The 17744-nt window shown below is 41.0% G+C and overlaps 1 protein-coding gene across 3 annotated transcripts; it reads right to left on the bottom strand.

Annotated features, from left to right (window-relative positions):
- Positions 1-2185: 2185 nt before the first annotated feature.
- On the bottom strand, positions 2186-17713 carry chchd4.S (coiled-coil-helix-coiled-coil-helix domain containing 4 S homeolog). Of its 3 annotated transcripts, none has more exons than XM_041591380.1 (3): positions 17564-17713; positions 9891-9989; positions 2186-3128 (listed from the first exon to the last, which is right to left on the bottom strand). In XM_041591380.1, exons 1-3 carry the CDS (start codon positions 17580-17582, stop codon positions 2830-2832), a joined length of 417 nt encoding a protein of 138 aa, XP_041447314.1. In that variant the 5' UTR covers positions 17583-17713; the 3' UTR covers positions 2186-2829.
- Positions 17714-17744: the final 31 nt, after the last annotated feature.

Genomic DNA, 17744 nt, shown 5'->3' with positions numbered 1-17744 from the left:
GGCCATCTCCAGTAGACTCCATGTTCTTCAAATAATCCAATTTTTTTTTTTAAATGACTTCCTTTTTCTCTGTAATAATAAAACAGTACCAGTATTCCAAAATTCGAATATCAATATAAATTTATCATGTACTGTCTCTTTAAAAATTCAACTTCTACCATTCGCCATCTAAAACCTGCAGAATTGCTGTTTTAGCCTATGACGGACCTCATGGAACCTATTTGGGGTCAATTGGTGGACTTTGAAAAATCAAAGTTTTTTTTCATTATATTTTTGCCTAACTAACTATATATTAGAAACAAAAAAAGCATTTTGCATATACTATCTATGTACCCAGTTTTTATTTTTACACTGAACTATTTCTTTTAACTCAACATGGACAGGACTTACTACATGGAAAACAAAAGGAGATAAAAATGATTTATATCATTTAGTAACTAAATGAGCCTTTATCTGATCAATCACCATAGAGAAGACTCCTGCGTGGGTCCATTTTTTGGAACCCATACCCACATTCTTACCTTCTTGGACCCGCAAGTACCTTAGCCACAAGCCGGACCGCGACCAGTGCCGCTTTCAGAAATCATGGGGCCCTGTACGGAAACATTTTCTGGGCCTCCTGGTCCCGCCCACCCCACCCAGACATCAGAGCTAAACCATTAAACCCCTAAGTTATAAAAAGCCATTGGTAGTCAGAATGGGCCGGCGGGCCGGCGGGACACCGGGGAAAAAACCCGCTAGGCCAGACCCGCTCCCTGCACTTCCTCTTTACCTCCTGGACCCCGCTCGCGCCAGCAAAATGTATGCGCACACGAGCGGTGAAGGTGGTTTACCGGCAGATTGGACTTTGCGGCTGGGGGGACCCCTGAGGCTGCCTGGGCCCACCAGTCTGATGCTGCCCCACACACACACATTATAAAAAGTCATTGGTGATCAGGGGCCCCCTGCAAGTAAAAAAAATACTTATGGCCTCGGCCCCCCACAAGTTATAAAAAGCCATTGGTGGACAGGACCCTCCTTCAAGTTAAAAAAAAAAAACATTTGTGGCCAAGCCCCTCCTCCCCAACAAGTTATAAAAAGCCATTGGTGATCCGGGTACCCCCCTGCAAGTAAAACAATATTGATGTCCTGACCCCCCCCACACACGTTTTAAAAAGCCATTGGTGATCAGGACCCCCCTGCAAGTAAACAAAAATAATGATGGCCTGGGCCCCCCACTAGTTATTAAAATCCACTGGTGGAACCTCCAAGTTAAAAAAAAAAAAAAAGTATTGCCCAGGCTCTCCCAAAATGTAAAAAAAAAAAAAAAAAGCTTCGCCCCGACCATCCTTCACTTACTTGATAAGCCTGCTGCAAGCTTCAGAAGAGATGACTGGAGCTCCCATACGTGCAGGATTTTTCTTCAATTCAGTTCTCTGTACTCTCATTGGTTGATTAAGTTTAAGTCCCGGTAAAGCTGCATTGGGATTGGATAGGCTGGAGGGGAAGATCCTACTTCACCCATCCCTGTACAGCTTTACCGGGACTTATACTTAAACAGCCCCCCCTGATAGCGACCCTGCACGCGACCCACTGACCATCAAGAATCAGGAAGTGCTGTTATTGTAAACCAGAAGTAACATAATCGGAAATAGGGATGCACCGAATCCAGGATTCGGTTCGGGATTCAGCCTTTTTCAGCAGGTTTCGGATTCGCCCGAATCCTTCTGCCCGGCTGAACCGAATCCTAATTTGCATATGCAAATTAGGGATGGGGAGGGAAATCGCATGACTTTTCGTCACAAAACAAGGAAGCAAAAATGTTTTCCCCTTCCCACCCCTAATTTGCATATGCAAATTAGGGTTCATATTCGGCCGAATCTTTCACGAAGGATTTGGGGGTTCGGCCGAATCCAAAATAATGTATTTGGTGCATCCCTAATCCGAAGTAGATGTGATCAGAAAAAAGGAGTAAAAATTGCTATTGAGAAGACCCGCAAACCGCTGACCCGCGTCTATACCCGCACCCAGAACTTCTACCTGCAACCAGGGTACCTCAGTTTTTGCAGGTAACCCGCAGGTGCCTGACCCGCTGCAGGACTCTACCATAGAGCAAGTAAGAAGCAAGTGTCACAGGAGAGGTACAATACATATCTGGTATTCTATAGCTACGGTCTGTGTGCTGGAAAGAATGAAAGTTGCAGAATTCACAAGGTAAAAAGGTCTTTATTATTCTCTGATCAGCCACATTGTCTCTAACACCAGATAAGGGCAATCTCACAAGCTCAGTGCAAGTATGAGGTGACACCACAAGGGCTGAGGCACAACGGAAGGTGAGGAACTCTCTCTCAGACTTGCCTTCTTCTGACTGGCTGGGTCAGGTAACCAATCATAGCGCACAGTGATTATTGGTATTCCATGCATTGCCCCAATCATTCAACCTAAAGAGAATAATCAGGCACAGACTGGGAACTTTGTACAAGAACAGGGTTACTGCTAATCTTATTTTAGTTTTTTAGTTTTTTTTCTGTTGTTCCCTTTTTACATTGACAGAAATAAAAAAATAAAGTTAGAAAGTTGTAACAAAAAGGACAATTGAATTGAACTCGTTGCGATGCTTCAATAAATATACATGATTTCAGATTATCACAGTGTTGTTACAACTCTTGCTAGCTGGGCTGAGACTGGGAGTAGAGCTGGACTTGACGCTGCTATGGGTCCCTCACAAAGACAGATTATTACATAGTGATTAGATCTTGCTATGGTGTTGAGACACCTCTTTACATATCATGGTCCATGGAGCAACAGAAGGTGGGAGATAAAGGGAGGCCATTAGCCTCCAGCCCTCTATTAGCTGGAACTCTCTTCTTTGGTATCGGAGGACTGTGTGACGGAAGACTCTTCGTCTTTATTCTGCTTCTCTTTCTCCAGTTCATCCTCATCATCCTCCTGTGGATATAATTCGGGGTATTTCTGCATGCATTCTTGCATTGCCCGGAACTGATCTAGGCAGTCCGAGCCCTTTATCTCCTCCTGACTGTAGTGAAAGCAAGAGAAAGCCGACTTAAACTGCTCCCCACAAGGACCACTGGCCATGCCTCCAAGGCACGGGCAGTTCCAATTGATGTCTCCATTTGGCAAGATCAGCCCTGAAAAGTAAATACAGTGTAGTTTGTTAGGACAGTGAACTGCAAAGGGCAGGATAATACACTGAAGGTGGGGTTACACAGTCAGATACAGGTATGGGATCTGTTATCTGGAAACAGTTATCCAGAAAGCTCCGAATTACGCAAAGGCCGTCTCCCATAGACTTCATTTTATCCAAATAATCCACATTTTTAAAAATGATTTCCTTTTTCTCTGTAATAATAAAACAGTAACTTGTACTTGATCCAAAGATATCACGAATCCTTATTGGAGCAAAACCAGCCTATTGGGTTTATTTAATGTTTATAGGATTTTTTAATATGAAGATCCAATGCCTTTTCACTCCATTTATTGCAGCAGAAATTGCAGCACTCCTTCCATGCAAAGTCCGTGGATAACACAGCACCCCCAGCACATGATTAAACGCCTTAGGGGCCCCTAACAATAATTTTCAAATGTTAACGAACCCCCCAGGACAAATAGCAGGCACACAAAGGGAGCATAGGGAAGGCAGAGTATGTCCTTTCTCTATACTTTGCAATATCTTTAGACTAGATCAATATAAATCTAGCCAATATATCATAAAACACAGAATGATACTTAGGAAGTTGTGTGTTTCTTTTAAACCACTTGCACCACTACAGTGAGCTGGGATTAGACCTGCTTGCTCATCGTTCTGCAACCAAAAGATCCATTCGGATGAAGATAGTTTTTAGCTCAGAACTCCACCCAGCTGGATCCTTGTAACGCCTAGATGCCTAGAGTGGATAAGTCAGATAAGCTGAAAGGCTGAAAGCAACACCAGCTGATACAGGAGGGCAACGACCCTTAGTGCAGGTTTTTAAACGGATACTTTTGTGTAAAACATAGAAGCATATACAGGCCACTGTTGAAGGAGAACTAAACCCCGCTCTTAACTTTAAAGGAGAACTAAACCCTAAAAATACATTTGGCCAAACTTATTGCACCAGCCTAAAGTTTCAGCTTGTCAATAGCAGCAATGATCCAGGACTTGTCACAGGGGGTCACCATCTTGTGACACTCACATGCTCAGTGGGCTCTGAGCAGCTGTTGAGAAGCTAAGCTTAGGGGTTGTCACTAATTATCCAGCAGAAAATGAGGTTGGTCTGTAATATAAGCTGATGCTACAGGACTGATTATTAAATTCTGATGCTAATTGCACTGGTTTCTGTGCTGCCATGTAGTAATTATGTATATTAATTACTAATCAGCCTTACAGTATGCCAGTTCTATTCTCTGTGTACTGTATATTGTGAGTGGGTCCCTAAGCTCAGTAAGTGACAGCAGCACAGAGCATGTGCAGTGAATCAGCAGAAAAGAAGATGGGGAGCTACTGGGGCATCTTTGGAGATACAGATCTTTACTGCTAAAGGACTGTGGCTGTCTAGGGCTGGTACAGAAGCACAAAACATAATGTACAACATTTCTAGCTACTTCTTTAGTTAAGCTTTCGTTCTCCTTTAAATAGATCTATTCATCATAGATGTGCCTCTTCATCTCCTCAACCATATCAGTGTATACCCATAGAACTGCAGAGGACAGGATCTGTAACTGCAGAGAAGTGCAGTGGAGAGTCACCATATTCCCATCTGATTTCTGGCTCCTTGTTATTGATCACTAACCAGGAGCAGGCACAGTGGAAGTCAGGAACAACTCGGCCTCCTCGCTATATGCTCCTGCCCGGCAATAACAGACAGGGATCCAGAAACTGAATCCTATGTTGCCAAAGAACAGCTGTCAACTCTTCCTCATCTTTTACAGTGAGGTACACTGGGTATAGATGGACAGCAGGGTGGAGCTCTATACATGTGAAACCCAAGGCAAAGTTGAGGTGAGTGGTACAGGAAGATCCTGTTCAGAGAGAACTAAACAAGACAACGATAAATGGCTCCTAGATATGGGAAACAGTAAATCCCTATGCCATTACAATTTGAAAACAAGCCCATATTTGTGTAAGCTTTTACTTGCCATTTAAATCTGGCATATCACCATACCACTATTCTGTTTTATCAATTCCACTAGAAAAACTATTTTATACAAAGGAATAAAATAATTAATATCCCATGCTACAAACAAAAAGTAATTTTGCATTGCTTTAGGCTCCTATGTAAAATATGCCTCAACACATCTTAGTAGTGAAATGTATCGTAATTACAGTTTACCTTGCAGCCACTAACCTGGATTCACATTTAATTAGGGATGCACCGAATCCAGGATTCGGTTTGGAATCCTTCTGCCCCGTAGAACCGAATCCTAATTTGCATATGCAAATAAGGGGTGGGGAGGGAAATTGCATGACTTTTTGTCACAAAACAAGGAAATAAATATGCAAATTAGGATTTGGTTCGGTATTCGGCAAAATCTTTCACAGGGGGTTTGGCCAAATCCAAAATAGTGGATTCGATGCATCCCTACATTTAATTCTACAACAGAGTGAAACATATTCTGCATCTCTCTGCCAACTCCATCATACATGAAGGGATAATCTGACAGTACAAGCTTCCAAAATTGGAACACACTTAGAGATATTCGCCGTCTCTGCATGATCAGTTAATCTGGATCGAGAGTCTTTCCACACTTATTTGAAACAATTAACCACGTGTATGAGAACCACATACAGACACAAACACAAGATGGAGCTACTAATAAAGATCTTGGGTGCTGTATTAAGGACCTTATAAAAAGGTGTGGTCCATAACTGCATATAGTTGTTGATAAACGCTCTTTACAGTATGGGCATCAGCACATAAGGGCATGGGGGGGGGGCACTTGCCGCCCCCCCCCCCCGGACGTGCCTTCATTGTTTGTGAAGCAGAGAGAAGAAGGAGGAGTGAGCTGGGGAGACCCTTGGATCTCTTTTTAGGACATCCTCAGGCGATATCGCTGTCCTGTATGCAATCTACTATGCCAGAGGAATGCAACGTCGCCTGCTTTTTCACTCACCCATCCTCAAAGGCAGATGTCACACCTCCGTCCTGGCTCCTCCCTCCTCAGCAGTCAGCTCTTACTCCCCCCATCTCAGCTCTTACTCCTCAGCCGTCAGCTCTTACTCCTTACTCCTCAGCTCTTACTCCCCCCTCCTCAGCTCTTACTCTTCCCTCCACAGCCGTTAGCTCTCCCCCTGCCTCAGCCATCAGCTTTTACTCCCCCCTCCTCAGCCATCAGCTTTTACTCCTCCCTCCTCAGCCATCAGCTTTTACTCCTCCCTCCTCAGCCATCAGCTTTTACTCCTCCCTCCTCAGCCATCAGTCCTGGGTCCTCGCTTCTCCCTTCTCAGCTGTCAGCTGTTGCGCCTAACTCCTCAGGAACGCCCATTGGCTAAAAGAAATGGCATCACATGAAAAAAAAAAATGGAAGGTTAAAAAAAAAAAAAAAAAAAAAAAAAAAAAACCCCAAAAACAACTAACTATAATCAGGGCACTGGGCTGAATATGCGCACTCTGAGGAGTCAGGAGCAAGAGCTGACGGCTGAGGAGGGAGAAGCGAGGACCCAGGACGGATGGCTGAGGAGGGAGGAGCAAGTACGGACTGCTGAGGAGGGAGGTGTGACATCTGCCTTTGAAGATGGGTGAGTAAAAAAACTTGCTATGTCGCATTTCTCTGGCTTAGGACAGTGCATGCAGGATAACGATTTCCCCTGACAATGTCCTAAAATGCGTTTCCTCATGCCCCCCCCCTGGAAAATTTTCTGTGGATGTCTCTGCTTTACAGGGTCTCAATGATTCACAATTAAGATATTTCCATGGCTGACCCCTGGAGGCATATAAATTGCAGTGAGCATGGTGTGTAGACTTGATAACAGAGGCAAAATGAACAGTAACAGACAGTTGCTAATTTTCTAATAAAATAGCAGTTGATCTGTGCACATTGGACCCTGTTGCAATTAAGTTGGATAATCAAAAGCCAATGCGGGGACAATAGTGTTCATTGCCTAAAAGGGATTGATTGGCCAATGATCCCTATTAGTTCCAGTAGCTTGGACATTCATTATGAGAGTGGCTCATTATTAAAATCAGAGACATGCGTAGATTACTAAGGAAATAACCAACTGAGACTTGATTGACAGATTCATGTATTTCTTTGACTCAATAGCTAGATTTCTTGGAAATAGACCTATGTAAACCAATAATGGCATGCTGGGGTCCTCTAGTGACCAAACGGAGGTATAACCTTTTACTTCCAAAATAATCCCACATGCATGCTTGTAAGATAAAAAATATTGTTTTATTAAATAATTGTAAAACATCAAAAACTCCCCACATGGAGCCTATGTGGGGAGTTTTTGATATTTTAAAATGATTCAATAAAACAATTTATTTTTTATCTTACAAGCATGCGGGATTATTTTGGAAGTAAAATGTATTTCTATGAGCCTTAGTTGGTGATCCAAGCAAGTGTCATAAAGAAAGAAGGCAACATACAAAGAAATAAAAACACAAAAAAACCCTGCAGGAATAACAGGGCTTTTATAAATCCTCCTAATTTACATTTTTTACCTTAATGAATCAGTCAGTTTAAGAATTATTGCTTCGAAAAAAAGATTATCCTTTGGCTAAAAATAATTTACTAAAAGTTTCATCGTATGATAACTGTCTAAATGTGATCAATTGAAATCCTCATAACTATCCTTATGTAGTTCACTCTTTGGCCAGCTGAGGGAGCTTCGAGCTTGTGCCACATTACTTTAAATGTCAAAAATTGGCAATAGCAACCTGAAGCCACACTGCAGCACTCTAATATAAAAGTGATGAAGGCGGGATACCTTTTTGTGTGCACTAGTATATGAAATATTGTTTATAAGATTGACCAGACTGTTTTCCCATAGAAACTAGATCTAATTGCACTGCAGCACTCTCAGAGATGAAGCTGCCATCAACAACCGATTTGTGTAAGAGGTTTTAAACATATAAAAATTACGTTTTACATAAGCTCTTACATTATCCAGAATTTTTGGGACCTGGGGTTTTCTGGATAACAGATATTTTCTTAATGTGGATCTTTATACCTTAAAGGGCATGTAAAGGCAAAAAAAATTTAAATCCTATTTTTAATTTCTGTAATTAATTAAAAATGTGCATTGTTTTTATAAGAAACCTGACTGTACACAGAGAAATTCCCCCTTCATTTACTCGCTCTGACTGCTGTGGATAGGAAACTTCAGACAGCCCCTAACTGCTCTGCAGGGAAACAATCATATGCATCAACAGCAGGGGGAGCCCCGTCTTACTTCCCAGCCATGCAGAATTTAAGCAGCTTTGTTTGTTTCCCTGTAGAGCAGTCGTGACTGTGTAGAGATTTGTATTGGATTTTATTTTTGCCTTTACACCCCCTTTACTGTTTCCAACTCCAGTGACAGGGACAAAGATCATGGATCCAGATTTAAACAGAAACTGGAACTCTCATTTAAGGATATTTTTTGCTGTAGCCACTGGTTCTACAGCGTTGGAGAAAGTTTGTATTAAACAATACAAAAACTATAAAATCCACATTAGATTACAGAACACAGGACCCAGTGCAGTCTGTATATTCTGATTATTAATGCTGTATCGGCTTCTGGCAGATATTATTTGACTTGTGCTGTTTTGATCATTTATGACGATCCCTAAGCAGCTCAGGCCACACTGAGCATGTGCATAGTTTTGGTCTTGCAAAGATTTTTAAAGGGCATGTAAAGTCTAAAATAGAATAAGGCTAGAAATGCTGTATTTTGTATACTAAATATAAACATGAACTTACTCTACCACAGGCCTAATCAAACAAATAATTTATGCTTTCAAATTTGGCTACAGGGGGTCACCATCTTGTAACTTTGTTAAACATCTTTGCAAGACTAAGACTGTGCATATGCTCAGTGTGGTCTGGGCTGCTTAGGGATCGTTATAAACAAAGCTGCTTGAAATCTGCATGGCTGGGAAGTAAGGTGGGGGCTCCCCCTGCTGTTCATAAGTATGATTGTTTCCCTGCTCAGCAGTTAGGGACCATCTGACAATTCCTATCCACAGCATGAATGGAGAATTTCACTACATACAGTCAGGTTTCTTATAAAAACAGTACACTTTTTTTAATTAAAGTATATTGGAGATAGGTTTCTTTTTCATTAAAGAAAGTAAAAATGGGATTTTATTGTTTTGCCTTTACATGTCCTTTAACAAAGTTACAAGGTGGTGACCCCCTGTGGCCAATTTTGAAAGCATAAATCATTTGTTTGATTAGGCTTGTGGTGCAGTAAGTTCATGTTTATGTTTAGTACACAAAATACAGCGTTTCTAGCAATATTCTATTTTAGACTTTAGTTGCCCTTTAAGGGGACGTTAAATAAACCCAATAGCCTTGTTCTGCTTCCAATAAGAAATAATTATATCGTAGTTTGGATCAAGTACGGTTTTATTATTACAAATAGCAAATCAATTTTAAAAATGTGGATACTTTGGAGAAAATGGAGTCTTTGGGAAATGGCCTTTCCATAACTTTCTGGATAACAGATTTCTGGATAACAGATCCCAAACTTGTACAATAATCTATAAATAGTGTATATTAAGGTCAGACAACCTATGACCTTCCACTTGATGCAGAACTACAATTGCCAGAAAGCCCACAGATGAAATGGCTGGAATGAACAGCTGGAGGAGAGAAGAATTTTTATTTCCTACACAGCTGATGCAATGTGCAGGTAATGCACTGGTTTCCATCTGCACATTGAGCTTATGCATTATCACACAGCTTACACATCGGCTCTTACTGACCTTGTTCCTCAAAAGGGTCATTTGGATCATCTGCAATCAGCTCTGCACTACTTGGAGTTTCATGGTCCTCCTTGGTTACAAAAATGATTTTGTCCTTTCCTAAAGGGTACAGGAGAAACAATTAGGATTTATAATTGCCTGCATGCATTCTGCATTCATTCTGTCTGGGTACTGTAAATTAGAAGTCAGTTACTGAGACAGTTGCACATTGTTTGGTAGTCGAAAATTAAAATTGCCTTTAGATTCTGTTAGTGGCTGCAGCAAGGCTATCAGTTTGTGTTTCTGTACCACAGTGTTTATGAATGGTACTAATTGAAAAAAAGACAGGGTTATATTAAAGTCTATATAAAGGAGCTTCATCACCTTTAAATATTAAGAAAGATCAGAGTAGCACAACTGTAACTTATTATTATAAATGTTAACACTTTGATCAGGCAACTTTGTACATTTCACATTGGTAGCGGCATAACACTGGCCTGACAAACAGAAAGAAATATGATCATTTCTAAAAATTTCCCTGCTTTTAGAAGCAAAGCCCGGCAATCGCTAACACACATGCTTCAAGCAATTAATGGGAACTATAGCCAAATTGAAAAATAATGCAAACTTATTCAGAGCTTTATGCGGAAATGCCTCTAAAGTCAAGTTGACTATAGGGTTTCTGACACTGACCCTGAAAGGGAACTGCTGAGCCATAACCACCACTTATAGAAAAATGATTGCAAAGTGCAAAAGTGCTCAGAAAGAGCGAGTTTACAGTTGTTCGTTTAGATCCCCTTTAAAGGGGTTGTTTACTTTTAAGTTAACTTTTAGTATGCTGTAGAGACTAGGGATGCACCGAATCCAGGATTCAGTTTGGGAATCCTTCTGTCCGGCTGACCCGAATCTGAATTTGCAAATTAGGGGCAGGGAGGGAAATCGCGTGACTATTTGTCACAAAACAAGGATACACAATTCAGGGGGTTGTTGAAAGCACTCTAAAGGCTAAGTTAAAGTATATTTAAGTATAATGGAAGTGCTACTTACAAATAATTCAGTATAAATGCAAGTGCATGTGTTTACAAAACAGGGGTTTTTAGTTACAAAGTTATGATCATAAAGTTGAAAAGCCACCATACCAAGTCATGGTAAACCCCAAAACAAGGATGTAAAAAAAAGTTTTCCCCTTCCCATCCCTAATTTGCATATGCAAATTCGGATTCGGTCGAATCTTTCACAAAGGATTCAGGGGTTTGGCCACATCCAAAATAGTGAATTAGGTGCATCCCTAGTAGAGAGTGATATTCTGAGACAATTTGCTATTGGTTTTCATTTTTTATTATTTGTGGTTTTTGAGTTATTTCGCTTTTTATTCAGCGGCTCTCCAGGTTGCAATTTCTGGTTGCTAGGGTCCAGATTCCCCTAGCAACCATGCACTGATTTGAATAAGAGACTGGCATATGAACAGGAGAGGCATGAATAGAAAAATAATAAAAAGCAGCAATAACAACACGTTTAGCCTTACTGATCATTTGTTTTTTTAGATGGGGTCAGCGACCCTCAGTTAAATGCTGGAAAGTCAGACAAAGAAGAAAAATAATTAAAAAATGTAAAAAAAAATAAATGATAGAGACAAATTGAAAAGTTGCTTAGAATTAGTCAAACTTAAAGGTGAACTACCCCTTTCAGCAGCAGCAGCAGTCACTATCCCATGTTCATGCTAAAAAGTGAAAAAAATTCATGTAACAGTGAGAATTAACAATTAAAAAAAACCTACCCAGGCCACCATCTTGTGTAATATTAGGGGTCGGTATCATTTCCCAACTCACATGTCCCTATGCCCTCTGTCACACTCAGGCCTCTCTCCCATGCACGACTCCTCAGTGCCAGGCTGCCTACGCAACGGCTTTTCTATGGGCCAGGTCTCCCTCTGCACTAGCCATCTTGGCTTCCTCCCTTCCTACCGTGGCTGCATTTCCACTCACCTTCCTGCCTGCAGTAGGACATGACTACAACTCCGGAACACTGTGCCCGGCACAACGCCGCTTGCGCGCACCAATTACGTCACACTGCGCGACTTGCAGTGAAAGGACCCGCACCTGGGTCTGCCCTGGTAACTGCCTGACAAAATATCATCAATCATAACCTGCATCTCTACCCATTGTGGTTCGTTTGGTTCCCCATGCGTATATCGCCCACATGACATATACAGACGATAAGCGACACTGAATAGAACTAGGTTGGAGTTAAAAACTACATTTCCCATGATATTCTGCGTGGGAGTTGTTGCGCATGCGCAGAACTTTGTAGCAATAAGTTCTGGTAGGAGACAAAGTAGAGAGTGTCTACGACTAGTTTTGCCTTTTCCCTTCTCAGATGAAGTACAGTCCACTTAATTCTCTTCTTCACTTGCCCCCTAGGGTTCTCTCCTGGCCGGTATTTTACCGGCCTGGCCAGTAAAAATGATGGTTGATCCCAATGTTATTAATAGGGAAAAAAGATAAATATATAGGAAGGCCGGTATTTTTTTCCAGAAAAGGTGGCAACCCTACTTGCCCCTGACAAAGTCTCCTCTTGCTTTACCTTCTTCTGCCTAACCTGTTGCCTATAACTACTCTTGGGGGCAGATTTATCAAGGGTCAAAGTGAATTCAAGGGAATTTTCCAAGTAAAAAAATTCTAAATTCAAAGTAGTTTTTTGGATACTTCGACTGTCGAATAGGATACTACGACTTCGAATTCGATTCAAAGTAAAATCATTCGAATATTCGACCATTCGATGTCTCTTTAAAAAAACTTCGACTTCAATACTTCGCCAAATGAAACCTGCCGAAGTGCTATGTTAGCCTATGGGGACCTTCTAGAGCATTTTTCAACGTTTTTTGAAGTCGAACAAAAATCGTTCGATCGATGAATGAAATACTTTGAATAGTTCGATTCAAACAATTTAATCGTTCGATCAAACGATTGTACTTCGACTGCAAATGGCCAAATTCGATAGCCGAATTTTTAAGCTTTTTCTACTTCGAAATTCGACCCTTGATAAATCTTCCCCTTGGTCTTGTTTTTTGGGTGTTTGTGGTTTACTACTGGGGTTTTCTTTTGGTGATTGTTTGGTCTGGAAAAACACAATCTAAACATGCAATAAAGTGAACAGGTAATAAATGGTCGGGTTCCCCGTGCAACATAGACACACTCCCTGTGATGAAGTCCCAATCCATAGGCAAAGTGTCAAATCACAATTTAGGTACCCACATGTACGAACACCATATTTAGCCCTAATGCACCAAGCAGCAAGTACAAAGTGCTAGTTTGCATTCACCCCCTTCAGTTTGCTCTGATGAATTATGGGCACAACGGAATCCTAGAATTACCATCAGGAATCTGCAGGGAACTGCAAGGTTCCCTTTGCGGGTTTGCCAATAGGCACAACTGATTGAGGCAATGGGAGAAAAGCTTCATTGTGGGTAACAGTATACTGGATATAGTGTTGCAAAATCCGTGCGTATTAACTGGTGGTGCTCAATCTGGAAACCTTGCTGCAAACCTTAGTTTCCATTATCCATTCACAAGTAGAGAATCAGATGGCACACATTCGGCAATCGTGCTATAAATAATCGAAGTTTATTGAGATCTCCACACTTGGTAACAGTATATGATTTGCATCCAAAATGTACAACATGCACATTTTGCTTTCTTAATATAACATGGCTAATGGTTAATGGCTCATTAAAGGGGACCTGTTACCCGAAAAAAAATTATTACAAATCCTATTTTATCACGTTAGTCAAGCAAAATAAAACTTAATTACACAATATAAATTATTTGAATATTGTTTCCCTTGGTTTGGGAATTTATTTTGTGGACACTGTTATTAATTCAAGCCTTGTATCATCTCAGATGTGCACCAGAATGGGGAACCTGATGTCCATCCCCTACACAATTAAATGGTAAAGAGAGAGAGGGACTGGGGTAAGCAGTAGCTGCTGAATGGAAAGTGAAACTAATAGCCTAGGCATAGAGGAGGGGCAGGCAATATTTGATAGACAGTTGACATTTTTAAATGTGTTTACAACAGCTATGAATGCTTTAATAAAAAAAACCAATTTGGATTTCATGTTTAATTTGAAAAGGACTTTTTAATATACAGCTTTTTATGTCTGGGTGACGTGTCCACTTTAACAGAGACTGTGAAGTCACAAAACTACAGATGTTTAATACAGTTTTTGCTCCGTATAACATGCAATTGTCCCATTGAACAAATAACAATTGTGAATAAAAAAAAAAAAAAAGTAATTTAGGAGGAGTTTGTGGACCATTGTGTAATGGGGCCATATAATTCGCAGCAGCTAAATGCAGTAGATGCAGTGCAGGAACTCTGTGCCCCTCATTATGGTTAATGCAGGGTGCAATAATGTGGACAATCCAATATGCTAGGCCAGCTCCCTGCTAATGATGTGTAGGGCTATTACTCGCTGACTCCTTCAAGTGATATTTCTTTTCCAAGGCTGCAAACATATCTTCTTTTTGCCAAACCATACTGTATATAAGTGCCAGTGTTATCAAATCACAATTTAATACCACACAGTCCACGGTTCTCTTTTGAGTGCTGCTAAGAATTTAAGTTCAACATCAGCTGGGAGGAGGGGGGGGGCTGCAAGATGCACAGTCTCTATACAGGCCCTGTAAGTCTTGGAGATGCATTATATTATATTATATTTCTATACTCTGTACTAGGCTGGTGATAATTATCTAAACACCTGCAGAAAGCAGAGGGTCCCTCTTGGCTTGCGCTAGCCTGCAGTCATACTAGCTGGTATCACCAAAGACAATAATAATGCCATTCCACACATATATTCGCTTACTGATGTGGAAATGGTGAACTCACTATATGAAATTATGGCTATGACCAGTGCTGTAATTAGGGGTTATACAAGAGTTTTGTGGTGCAGCCTATTGCTATGTGCCTTCTTGGAACTCTGCTTTCACTCCGCTTAGTATAACTAGCTCCTCAGTGAAGCTACCTACATCAGAAAGGGCCAGTCTAGATCATCGGGCTTATTATTAGCAGGCTTATAGTTATTGTAGTACAAAACTTTAAAGAGATACTGACACCAGAAAATGAAAGTCGGGTGTGAGCTCTGCGCAAAATCTTACCTTTGGTGCAGTCATGTGACTTGTGCATGCACTTTAGAATGGAACTACTTTCTGGCAGGCTGTTATTTTTCCTACTTAATGTAACTGAATCAGTCTCAATGGGACTTGGCTTTTACTATTGAGCGCTGTTCCTAGATCTACCATGCAGCTGTTATCTTGTGTCAGGGAGCTGTTATCTGGTTACCTTCCCATTGTTCTTTTGTTAGGCTGCTGGGTGGGGGGGTGATATCACTCCAACTTGCAGTACAACAGTAAAGAGTGACTGAAGTTTATCAGAGCACTGGGGGCAGCTGGGAAACTGACAATATGTCTAGCCCCATGTCAGATTTCAAAATTGAATATAAAAAAACTCTTTTGAAAAATGGATTTCAGTTCAGAACTCTGCTGGAGCAGCACTATTAACTGATGCGTTTTGAAAAAAAATATGTTTTCCCATGACAGTATCCCTGCAAGTTTCCAATTGGCAGAACTGAACAGCAGGTGGCACTGTTGCTTTAAATTCATTATATGAAAAGTGTAAAAACTAACCAATATCTTAAAAACTAGAAAAAAATATTTTATGTAAATGGAAAATGTGCTCAGAAGTGCACGCTATGCAATTTTACATTTATTGGTTTTGAGTGCATATTGGTTTAAGTCCATATTTTATCACACAATATATATGTGAGCTTAAATAAAATTACACAAGGAACATAATAGTTTAAGACACTTAGGGCAGATTTATCAAGAGTCAAATTTAGGTTTACTAGGTTCAAGTCAATGGTGTAGGAAGGTGCAAAAGGAGCCCTGGAAGAGACACCTTCTCAAGGCTAATGTTAATTCCAAGGCACCTTTGCTACGAGCCGGGGGCGTTTCTGGGGTCCTTGCCGCCATGCAGCAGCCTTTCTGATGCCACCCACCTCGCACCCGGCACATACTATTTCGAGCACCAGAGTGGGTGTAGACATGGCCTCATCGCTAGTGCAAAAAGTGCAACTGTGCTCTCTGCACTAGCAGAGCCGAATTTCTAATTTAAAAATTACAGCTCTTAAATTTACCAGGAGTGGCTTTTTTTGCCGCCCCCAGCTAGAGGAAACTTGCGGGCTACTGCTCAGCTCATGGCAGCAGTGCCACTGGCTACAAGCCTTCTGAAATAAGCTGCAGTCATGACTTTTGTGCTTGCCTGACCCTACCAGTCTTTTGCACACCCCTTACAGCGAACAAACTGTGTGCAGCTTATTGGCACTTAGGGTTGCCACCTTTTCTGGAATAAAATACTGGCCATCCTATATATATTTATCTTTTTTCCCTATTAATAACATTGGGATCAATCATCGTTTTTACCAGCCAGGCCGGTAAAATACTGGCCAGATGGCAACCCTATCAGCACTGGGTATTATGAAAAACTCCCTGTAACTTTATTCTTACATGCTGGTGTGCTATGCACTGATCTATATTAACAATGCTAAATTAACATGCCTGAAAGTAGACACGTAAAAAACGGCACTAAGTTTGCCCAGAAGCAGTAACCCATAGCAACCAAACAGTATGTAGCATTTACTAGTCACCTGTTTAAAAGCATGCTTCTTATTGGTTGCTGTGAGTTACTGCTTCTGGGCAAACTTAGTGCCTTTTATTACTTATGGAGGTTTCTCTTAATCTCTCACAATATTGTATAACCAAACAACTCATACAACTGAATTTCCATTTCAACTGTTTTTTCCACTCATTGCCAGTCGGTTTTTTTTTTTGGTTCTGCATCTTTGCTTCCTCACAGTCTCCGCAGGAATCTTTACTCTTCTTGGAGGGGGGTTTCTCTACTTCCTACAATTCATCCTCATCATCTGTAGGTTAAAACAAAATGTTTTCTTTTCTTTTTTTAAATTTGGAAGACGCCCAATGCATTGCTAGTTACTCACTGACAACAGACACAAAAGCCCCACATGAAAATACTGCGGTACATTTACATTTATAATATTGTGCCAACAGCATAAAGCTGGCCATAGACGCAAAGATCCGATCGTATGAATCAACGTATGATCGGACTTTCCCATCTCCCGACCCTCCACTAACCACTCAGATCAAAGTCTTACCATTCCGATCAAATAAAGTAGTAAAAGAACAGAATCAGCCAATGTTCTGCCCCTGACAGCAATCGTACGATATCTATGTCCGAAAAAGCTAGTGACAGTCTCCCACTGAAAATCGTACGATCGGCAATACATGCAGAAATATTATCGGCCAAACAACCGATCTCCGCCGGACGAAAAATGTCAGGACTCTCCACACATGTTCCTGAAAATCGTACGAATTCGTATGATCGAATCGTTGCATCTATGGCCAGCTTAAGACTAAGAAAATTTTCAGGCTTTATTTATTTTTTTTATTTCCCATGGTTTCTGAATTATTAACATTTCTCCTGCTTGGCATGTAAATTACCTGGTTGCTATGGTTAATTACCCTAGCAACCAGGGAGTAGTTTTCAAGATAAAGTAATACGAGGTTGATGCCCATAAGGTGCACACTGTAGTCACAACAGAAATTGTATCAATTTTATACCCATTGGTGCAGTGCCCATAGAAAATCAACACCATGCTGGGAATGTGTCTTCCAGTCAAACGTTTCTTTGCCTTCTTGCCAATGCAGCACCCTCAGAGCTCAGCCATTATGCCATCTCTATCTGTACTTCTGTCTCACATCATCATGCTCAGATTGTATAACCGACACAGGAAGCACTCAA

Source organism: Xenopus laevis, chromosome 4S (assembly GCF_017654675.1).
Source record: "Xenopus laevis strain J_2021 chromosome 4S, Xenopus_laevis_v10.1, whole genome shotgun sequence".
Lineage (NCBI taxonomy): Eukaryota > Metazoa > Chordata > Amphibia > Anura > Pipidae > Xenopus > Xenopus laevis.
Note: the sequence above shows the minus strand (reverse complement) of the source record. Positions and strands in the feature narration are given on the sequence as shown.

Bases quoted from the DNA above. Each gene is read 5' to 3' on its own strand.
- chchd4.S (XM_018259677.1), bottom strand. From the start codon at position 11,686: ATGATACCGACCCCTAATATTACACAAGATGGTGGCCTGG. The intron at 9,990-11,646 runs GTAGGTTTTTTT...TGTACCCTTTAG, and splicing joins TACACAAGATGGTGGCCTGG to GAAAGGACAAAATCATTTTT. The intron at 3,129-9,890 runs GTCAGTAAGAGC...TTTACTTTTCAG, and splicing joins TGACCCTTTTGAGGAACAAG to GGCTGATCTTGCCAAATGGA.